Source organism: Anastrepha ludens, chromosome 3 (genome assembly GCF_028408465.1).
Source record: "Anastrepha ludens isolate Willacy chromosome 3, idAnaLude1.1, whole genome shotgun sequence".
Classification (NCBI taxonomy): domain Eukaryota; kingdom Metazoa; phylum Arthropoda; class Insecta; order Diptera; family Tephritidae; genus Anastrepha; species Anastrepha ludens.
In genome coordinates, this window is record NC_071499.1 from 42,867,337 (window position 1) to 42,878,298 (window position 10,962).

The window sequence follows — 10,962 nt, forward strand, 5'->3', positions numbered from 1 at the left end:
TTGTTGATCAATTTAATTTAAATTTTTAAATTTAGTAATTAATTCACAAAATAAAATCTTGGATTAAATGAAATCATTTCTTGTTGTACTATTAAACGTGGCCATTTCCGCTAATAACTTCTATTTGTACAATTATTTACGTTCAAATATTAATTAAAATTAATTTTTTAAACCGTTCGGAGTTTATTTCCATTTAAGTAAGAAAGTACTTTTTTGCTACCATTTTTACCAAAACGGATTTAATTTGTTCAACTTTATTCACCTTCTTAAATACAACCTTTTGTAAGAGAGTGTCAAAAATCGAATGGCACTAGTGAGCACACCTTTAATAATTTAATCATGGGTAGTTCTTAGATAAGCTACCCTTCCTTTTCTTTTCAACCTTAAATGTATACTTTCCATATTGTTTGTTAAAAACTGATTCCATTTTCAAAATTAATCATTCATAACTCTCAAAAATAAAAGTCAGAAAAACGAATAAAATTTCGGTTTCAAAATTTCCGCTCTAAATAGTTGCTTTCGAAATTACACAATTTCCCACTCATACGCTAAGTGAATGGGAAAAGTAGCAGAATCTGGAATAAAGCGCCGTGGGTTTTAAAGAGTCTCAGCGCTGAACGAATTTCGAGGCAGCCAAGAAGCCACTATTTGCAGCAAAAATGCACATTCCATGCCCCATTAAGCTGGGGGCGCCAGATAGCCTTGAGAACGAACTGAGTGCCACCTACGCGCGCTTACTTGCTTACGGCTTGCTAATACTTACTTCCCACTGGAATCAGAACAATTTGCAAGCAGTGCAACGCTTCCAACGCCAAATGGCTGCACCTGGACCACAGACGCGCCATGCCCATCAACACAACCAACCGGAACGGCAAAGAAGTAACGGACGACGCATTCTATTGCAAGACCAGCGTACAAAACTTCGACGCGTGCGAGACTGGTGGCGCGCGAATAAGCGTTATGCCGCAGAAAGGCCGCCACAGACACCACAAACGCCACTGCTAGAGGAGGTGCGCTCAACGGCGGGCGATGGCCCATTGATTTGAGTGGAAATGAAGAAGAAATGCAAAAGTAGTGAAAACAAGGAAGCGCATGGGGAGCAACGGATAAGAATATGAACTGAAAACCAGAAGTTTATCCGAAAAAAACAAAAACATCAAATGAAAAAGGCTTTCCAAGTGATAGGTTAATGCCACAGCCTGCCTGCGCTGCCTCCGGAGTTGGGAAAGCGATGATTTCGATTTAACAGTCACACAAGTATGCCGAATATGCACGCCTATGCAGGCTTTTAAGCGAAACGGTGAGCGAGTGCGAATCAGGTTTACTAACAACGTGCTCAACTGGGCGTATACGCAACCTTGCACTACAAATGCGGTGCAGTGCAAAAGTAGTACGCAAAAGTAAATGAAAACAACGAGGAATGTAGAAATAATATAATCCCTTTTCACCATAGCTACACCAACCATGGCAAGGGAAGTAGTAAAAGTAGTAGGAGTAATCCTTGCGGATTTACGAGCACAAAATCCGGTCGCTTCATTCGTTGCTTCACAACAGAGTTTGCACTTTTGGCCTAATTGAAAAATTTTTCAGACAACATCCGCACTTTGCGAATAGCCACAGCAACTTTACATACTGCATGCATGGAATTGTGGCATGCGCCTGCAAATTGGAATATGTTTTTTTTTTCCATAAAATTTGTACAATTTAAATGACTCGAAATATATTAGTTTTCAAGCAAGAAATACAGAATAAACGAATGAAACATTGTAAGTATCAAATAAAGGCTGAAACTCAAATCACAACTACAATTGAAGGCAAACTGAACGATACAATGCCTGGTCGTGCATTACTTTTTCATTACCTTCGTATTTCACTTAACTAAATTATTTGCAACATCCGGATTGAGGCTCTTCAAAGTCATGCATTATTAAATTTTAAAGACGTGCACTTCACTTATATGGTAGGTGCAGACTAAATGAAGCTACTGCAGCAAATGAATGTGCACATAAGCAAATGAGGGTGGTTCTTAAATGTTCTTAAATGTAGGAAGAAAAAAAATGTTTTTTCCACACATTTATTTTACCTGGAAATAATGATGGAGATAAGGTGAAAGTAAAGTAAAGTTCAAAGCGACATTCAGGCCAGCACTGGGGCAAGTTCTATATGCTCCAGAAATGCCAATCCAAGCAGTCCTGTGCACGCACGCCAGTTTAGTGATATTATTGACTTTTTGAAGCGCTTCCCACCAAACCTGGCATCCATAAGCTAAAATTTGCAGAACTACTAAGTTGTACATCCACAGTACGACCTATGGCTTGAGCCCCTATTTTTTGCCGAACATGGATTTGCAAGAGTAGAAACCTATACTGACCTTCTTTTTCCGATTATCGATGTGTAGCTTCCAATGGAGTTTGGAGTCAAGTAGCGCTCTAAGATACCTAACTTCCGATGACAGCGGCAACACATGATTATTTAATTTGGGAAGTCTAACGGCTGGAGGTTTATATTTTCTAATAAATAGTACCAGTTGCGTTTTGTCAAAAATGACTCTGAGGCCGCAACAGGCAGCCCAGCAACTGAATACAGCTAATGAACTTTTCAAAATCTCAGCCATGACTGAGGCAAATGGTTTCGATACCATTCGGACCACGTCCTCGACGTATGCTACTACCTAAGCCTCACCCTTATTTAACATTATACCAGAATTTCGTCAATATTAGATAAATGCTTGATGAAAATTTCCGACCATCCACAATTCCATACCACTCCAGACTTACCTAATTTTTCTATAAAAAAATTCAACCTCTTCAAGTTTTCGCACATAGAAATAAAGAAAGACAACTTAAAAAATGAGATGCTCCCTTTTAGTGCATCATAAAATGCCACCCATTAGCGTCTTAATAATAACCTGCATACGACAGTCATTTCCGCACTTCTTTTATTTTGTAACAATGCACGATTCATGTCTGCAATCTTTGGAAGTTGTCTTCTTACGAAATATAGCAAACATCCAACAAACATCCTTTTTAAATGCTTTCACTGCCATCAGGCTCAGCGCAGGCATAAGTAGACAAATTATTTTTCTGTCTTTCATCTTTTGCATTCCTTCTTTTCGTCCTTATACGCATCGCCACTTCAAAGTTGATCCTCTCATATCCGCATGTACTTGTGTATGTATGTGCGTACACATACTCGTATAAGTTTCACTTCAAAATGCACTCTGTAAAATTCATAATGAGCCAAATAACAAAGTGCACTTTCATGCCACTTTTCGACGCACTTTATGTACAATATTTGCTGATATGTTTTCCTACTTCAGTTCTTTTTAATCTTTTTTGCCTAATTTTTCGACCCTGTCTTGCGTTTTACTAATGAAGAAGTTTGTCAGCACTTCAGCTACTTCTTAAGTAGCTACTTAGTTGTACACGCAAGTGAAACCCTTCTACTCGTCAGTCTTTCAAGTTAGCTGGTAAGAGAACTTTGTGATTTTCAAATGCTTAAGAAAAAGTATTAAGCATATACCTAAGTTAGCCTTGGCTTTTTTGCTGAAATTTCAAGTTGAAATATTTAATTATGATCCTCACGAAGCCCTCCAAAGCGGAAGTGGTAACGAAGTATAAAAAGTTGGAACTGAGAAAAACATTAATGTTTACATATTTGAATTTATTTTTTCCCTACTATTTTTCTATAATAGAATAAAATTTGAGATTTTGACTTCAACTTCACGGCCTTTTATGCCTTCTACTCATTACAGTACCTCATCCAAACCGCATTCCCTTACCAAACTAAAAATAGAGCTGGGTTAGGCTGAGCGTATAAGCCGTTCTGCTGGCTGCATCTGCCCGCGAGGTCTCAACTTTCTCCGCGCTATAACGCTACATTCAAGGGGTACTAGGTTCTCCAGGAATTGGTCGCGGAAACGACAATAGTAAGTGAACCATATCCGAATCCTATGCAGATGACTGTGCAATCTGCAATGGTCTATGAGAATGAACGTGAGCATTCTCAGTTTATCTTCAACCAGGGTCATGAGTTTCCAAACCTCTTTTGATAAAAAAAATGCTATTGGTGTGCTAAATTAAACTCCTCTTCTATTTTCCTTTTATTTAATATTTACCCGTGTGGCAAACACTTTTAAAATTATTATTGGACATACAAAGGTGCTTTGTACTGGAATGTGGGCATTATACCTTTGGAATTTGAAGCAAAAAAGATTGTTTCCTTACGGAAAAAAACACCGATTTTCATACTTGAAAATCCAACTCTAAATGTAGAAGATACAGCGAAAAATGAAAAAATACGGCAAAAAAAAATCTAAATTGCCTTCGAATCAAAAAACTTTCTTAGTAAAAGTTTATTGACTTTTGGCGAGCTTTACTTTACTGGCATTAGGGTCGCACGTTAGATTGATAGAAACTGAGATCTGGTGGGTAAGTACTATAACGCTTTACTTGAGACCAATAAAATTTGGAACAAAAAATTGTCTCCACGAGACAAAAGCAGCGATATATCATATTTTTGAATCCAACTGTAAATTTCGAAGATATAGCGAAAAATGTTAAGCGGCCCATAAAAACATCTTCTTTGATTTTGAACCAAAAACCTTTCTAAGCCAAAATTTATTGATTTTTGGCGAGCTTTAATTGACTGATCTAAGGGTGGTACATTAGAGTGGTAGGAACTGAGATCTGGTCGGTAAGTACTATAACGCGGGGTTGAAACCAACGACATTTGAAATAAGGAAATATCCTTTAGAGAAAAACCACCATGTATCATACTTCAAAATTCGAGTGTAAACGCAGAAGATATAGCGAAAAATGTAAAAAGGCGACGCTCGGTCAATATTTTTTCAAAAATTTAAAAAAAATTTTTTTCCGACTTTACCTTGCAAAAATGCTTTAGGCTAAGGTGTGTTTGCCGAATCTTTTTTCTGAACGTTCTAGTGTATTTCATTTCATCTATGAATATTACCATTATTTATTTATTTATTTAAATCTAATAGATTTTAGAAGATATTTTAGTATAATATTTTTAGCTTTTAGTCTTTGTGCAGATACCATGAGATTTTCAATTTTACATGCACAATAATTACAGTGTTAAAACTAATTTTTATTATAATTTTTGTTCACCTTTTTTTGAAGTGAAACTTCTTAGACGTCGATGGACGAGCGAGAATGGAGAGTAAAATATCAAAGCCATGCAACATTTTGGGCATTTTCGTTCCGCGAAAGAGAAAACAGCTATAAAGCAGAGGAAAAGGAGAGAGAGAGCTATACCGTATATATATCTTAGATACACTTTGGGCTATTTTTCCTGAGTTTTTCCTTGTGGTTGCTAATTTCTAGTGAGTAATAACACTGTCTACTTTTTGGCGCTTGTTTATTGGTGCAAACTTGTAGGAAATATATTTTTATCCTTTCCGGCGTCGGATTTATTGGTATTGACTTGCGGTAATTTGTGCCATTACTGCGGTCCTGGAATCGCTGCGTTTGTGCGTGTGATAAACGCTCGGAGTAGTGCGCGTTGTTGCCACGGTTTGTGTCCGGCGTTTACTTACGCCGGTCGATCCTTCTCCGTTTCTTGTAAATTTTGTCTATTTGTATTCTCTGCAATGTTGTGAATTTATTTAGATATGTATTCTTTCTCGTTCTCTCTCTCTCATTCTCTCTCGGGTCTCTTCCTCTCTCTTTGTCTGCCTTGAAAGTTTCACTACTGTTATGTGTACTACGCTACGCGCACTTTTATTTATTGAAAATTCATTTTGAATTTACAAATTATTCATTATTCCACATTTGTAAAATTCCTTAAAAAATAAAATCAAATAAATATATTTATTTATAATTTCCAACAAGCCTTATTTTATTTACTATTGTAGCAAACTCCAAAAAGTTTCAATGCCAAAAATAAGGTATTCAAACGAGTATTCATGCAACTTTAATTTTTAATGTTCTTTTTAGTGTTCTTAAAACAAATTTCGATTACCAAACTAAACAAAATAAATATAAATCCAACAAATAGAATTCGGCAAAATAAACCAAAAGTAAAAATATTTGAATGCTTCGAACTATTTAACTTGAGTGATTTAGGCCTAGTTTCTGCTCACACTTATGGTGCCACCTCCGCACGCAGAGCGGGTGGTAGAAGAAATTGTTTTCATAACAAAAATTTGACTCAGACGCCTCCCATTGTAACGACTTTTGTTGCAAAAAGAATTATGTTGCTAAAAAATCAAAAACAAAACAAACTTTCGCACCTCAAAAGTTAGCTTCGAACCCACACTTGCGAAATAATAAACGATATGCAACAACAAACCCAAACCCAAATGCCTAATCGACAAAACAAATACATGGAGTAGGAAATAAACCACAGGGAAATCAAAAGATCTAATTCTGTAGAATCATAAATGGGAAATGTGCAGAATAAATGAGCATGCACGCATATACATACATAAACAAATTTAAACACGGGTCAAGGAAAAATCTTATCTTTTATACTTCGCATTTTACTTTGCATGCATTCGCTTATGGCAGACAACTCCTGCTGATTCCGAAATAAAAAAATAAAAAAAAAAATTTTATTTTGTCCCAAATTGGTTTCCTTATGAAACCTTTGGGAATACGCGGTGGGAGTTCATTTGCTGTAGAACATGAAAGGCAGACAAGCATTTTTTATTATAAAATTCCAGCTTTGTACTACCATTTAAACACACACGAACCCACACATACAAGCGCATGCACTTAAGTTGCGATAAAATTACGAAATAGTAGAAACTGTTGTGCATTGTTCCTTAGGGCTCATTTAATGCTAAAAGGTTAAAGGCTCACAAAATAGGAATTATTCAAGCAATCATATACTTTTTTATAACCACTGTATGTTGAATGCGTATACGCCATGGCCAATCCACATCTTGGACTGATTATTATTTTATGACATTTTATACAAAAGTAAGCTTGCAACCAAACTATGATTGCAGGTAAATGTGTAAGGTAAGTGTGTATGCAATCGAATACACTAATTCTGAATGACCTTTCTACTAGTTTGCTTTGCAGCTGGAATAATTCGTCTTCTATATTTTTTCAATACTAGGCAATCGAATATCGAATATAAAGTGTGGTTAAGTTTTAAGGGCCGGTGTTGATTTTGAATGAAATACAATTTTTTTAAGAAATTATTATCACTTCCCTTTATTATGATAATACTGGTATAGCTCAATTACGTACAGAGCAAAATATCGGCCAAATGGCCGCCGCCGCCTCGGTGGCACACCTCCATCCGATGGTCCAAATTTTCGATGACGCTGAGGCATAATTGAGGTTCTATGCCGTTAATGTACCGAATTATGTCAACCTTTGGCGCCTGAATTGTTGCTGGCTTATCGACGTACACTTTTTCTTTCAAATAACCTCAAAGAAAGAAGTCCAACTATGTCGTGGACGTTTAGGTACGGCTCACATTCAACATCGGCCCTTGAAATTTAACCACCCTTTAGAATATTTATCAAGATATGAAATTATAATACTTTTTTAATCATTGAAAATATATAAAAAAATTTTTTTTTTTTTTAATTTTCATTCCAAATGTTCTCTATTAGCTTTTACACATGACTTAAAACTATGAGGCTATTCCGCTATTGCAGCACGCACAGTTTCCACGAATATTGCTGCTGAAACCAAAGATTGTTTGGGACTCTCCAAATTTCTGTAAGGCCTTCGACGGGCCAGATTCTCCAATCCTGGCCACACACTATAGCCCAATGGATTCAGGTTTGAACTTCCAGACGGTCAATTTTCGGAGGCTATGAAACCAGGAATATTTTTTTTAGCCGTTGCTGGGAGATTCTTGCCTTAGGGGCTGAATCGAAATCTTACTAGAAGACCCAATTGAAGAGAGTACTCCTCAACTGATTCACCACGCCCTCTCAGACATCCTCCTGTGTTTGAACGTTATCACTTTGTTTTCGTTTTTCCTTTAATATAAAAAACGTTTGTAAAAATATGTACCGGATTATTTTGTTTTTGTCCTAGCGCAAACTAAAATAAATATTCCAGCTTACTTATTTACTTAATTGGCCGAATAATTTCTCGCCCAGTGTCTCGGCTTTCCACACACCTTACGCAGTTTCTTAAGCCAAGAAAACGAAGGTCATCTTCAATTTGGTCCTTCCACCACAGGCGAGCGACTGTCGACTGCCAATCACCGTCTCAAACACCTTCTTCGCCAGCGGATTTCCTTTTATATGGACGGCATGACCCAGCCAACTTAGTCGCTGCAGGGTGACCCGTTTAACTATGTTAATATCTCAGTAAAGCTCATACAGCGTGTGGTTCATTCGAATGCGGTGACCGTCAACTTTCCTCCCGAAAACTCCATCTGATCGGGATTTTTTGTGTGCTATTTTCGTTCGTCGATAGAGAGCTTTACTACTGAATTGCGCACCTTGCACAAAGTAGCACCTGTTGGCAAAAGCTATCCTTCGCTTGATTTCAATAATAATAGCGGAAATTAAGTCTTTGATCACATCAAATTTATAGTTGTTAACTTCGTAGTTCAAGACGTCATGACTCCCTGCAGGACGCCAACATATACTTGGCTTTGTCCTCGTTTGCAGACTCCTTTTCAATAGCCGTAAAACGGGCAGCGACATCCCGCCTGGAATGACCGATGATGTCGATGTCATCAGCATTCGCAAAAAGTTGGACACTTTTATAGAAAACCACATAACAATGGATCACCTTGTCTGAAACCTCGAATGGTTTCAAAAGGTTCGAAAAGGTCCTTTCCTATCTTGACGGAGTATTAAGTGCTACTCAACTTCATTCTGCACTGCCGTATCAGCTTATCAGGGATACCGAACTCAGAGATTATGCGATGTTGTTGGTCTCGAATCGGGCTATCAAAGGCTGCCTTGTACTGGAACGAATAGGTGGTGCTTGTCAACTTGGTCCTCATGGGTCTTCTCCAGGATCTGCTGTAGTGTGAATCTTGGGTCGACGGTGGAGTGACTAGATTTGAAACCGCACTGGTACGGCCCAATTAGGGATTGGACGTAAGATATCAGTTTATTGTATAGCAGGTATAGGATATAGTTTTATAAGCGATAGCGACAAGGCTGATACCTCGATAGTTGGTGCAGTTTGTGGGGTCACCTATCGTTAGAGTAGGATCACGGGTACTGAGACTCCAATTAGCGAGCATGCTTTATGCTCCTTACCAACTCATCTCCTCCAGCTTTAAACAGCTCGCCAGGCAGGTCATCAGATCCACCAGCTTTGTTGTTTTTGAGCCGCTGCATTGCAACTATCACTTCGGTAAAAATTGGGGGCAGGGATATGCGTGATATAAGCTTCAAAGGCAGGATTATTGTGTTCTTTCTGCCACCAGTTTGGAGAAGTGTTACCTCCACAATCTGAGCACACTTAGCCAATCCGTTACCAGATCACAATTTGCATCTCTACAGGATGACGCCCCGGCTTAAAAACCTTGCGGCAGACACTGCACTTTCTGGTCAAGTTTTCGGCCGTTAATCATGGTGTGACGCATCTCGATTTCTCCTCGCTCGAATCTTTCTTCTTCAAGTTTTTTCCAGCTGATAAGGCGCCTCTCTTCGATTCTCAACGCCTTATACTGTTCTCGCACAGCACCAGTTGCCCCATAGTGCAGCCTGAGTTGATAAGCGGCGTTTTTCGCTGCGGTCGCCGCATGGCACTTATCGTCATACCATCAGTTACGTTTGACAGATGTCTCTGGTGTATGCCGGACAGTGGCGAAGAAATTCAAAACGCTTCGAGTAAGTATAAGTCGTAAATGAGTCCAACGTACGTAAATATATAAAGAAACATGAGTTCACGAAGTTGACAAATGCCAGCACTGGTTTGAGTTACAAGTGAATCATATACGACTATAATATCATGCAAATTATACGTTCTATGCCAATGCTTTGTAGAAGTATAAAAGTAGTAGAGAGTATAAAAGTAGTCATATTTGGAGTCAAAGAAGAGTCACATATGAATTCGAAATGAGTCGCATATGACTACTGAGTCAATAAATATGTTAGTGATCACAGTAAAGTGATTATTCGCAACAAGGGGCAGGCTTTCAGTGCGTATTCTTCAATCAGCTCACCCTGTATGTAACATTCTCTGAACCAGAACTCCCCAATGAGTCATTTGTGACTCTAAACGTTTGGGCTGGGTTTGAGCACTTGTTGCTACAACTGCACTCAGCTTTTGTTCATCACTCGTGTTATTGTATGTGTGCACATGCCTTGCTGCGTAATTTTGAAACACCCAACAGAGTAAATAGAGCAAATAGATTGAGCACGTCCGCAGATTAAAGAGCGACAGCGCACAATTGGTGCACGCACTGCAACTATAATATAATAGTTTGAATTGCTGAAAGCTGATGAAGCAAATAAATGGCGCAAATGTGCAAGCAGCCGCAGTATAAGTTGTTTGCACGACCCTCATAACCCTCTCTTGGTGCAGATGCGAGAGTAAGCGTATGTTTGTTTGTGTATGGTTGGCTCAGGGGGTGCACAAAATATGCTCTACACTCACCTACTATGCAATGTATATAGATGAATTAAAGTACTCGTAGAATAAGTTTCGAAAGTGTTGTTGGAAATCGTGAGAGGGCGTTGAGAGCGCACTCGTATGTTACTGCCGGCTGTCGTCGCTGCTGATTTAACATTTATTGCTCTATTTTGTAGTGCGAAATAAAAGTTTTTATTGCCGACACAAAAACACCAAATCATGTTGTAAAATATTTGACACCAAAGGCGGCGCTGTTCTGGCGCATGGGGGCAGCTCATCCTAGAATTAACTACGTCTTGTTAGCATCTACTTTCTCTTATTTGTCTACTGGATAGTAAAGCAAAAATGAGAAGAGCATAATTTTTGGAATTGTTTTATTTTTACGTTTTGTTTAATTAAATTTTTTTTATTGTTAACTTACGTACTTTTG

At 38.2% G+C, this 10,962-nt stretch overlaps 1 protein-coding gene across 1 annotated transcript; it reads left to right on the forward strand.

Moving 5' to 3' along the window:
• Positions 1–404: 404 nt before the first annotated feature.
• LOC128856376 (uncharacterized) lies at positions 405–1,781 on the forward strand. The gene is made up of 2 exons (XM_054091674.1): positions 405–1,390; positions 1,454–1,781. Exon 1 carries the CDS (start codon positions 660–662, stop codon positions 1,044–1,046), a length of 387 nt encoding a protein of 128 aa, XP_053947649.1. The 5' UTR covers positions 405–659; the 3' UTR covers positions 1,047–1,390; positions 1,454–1,781.
• Positions 1,782–10,962: the final 9,181 nt, after the last annotated feature.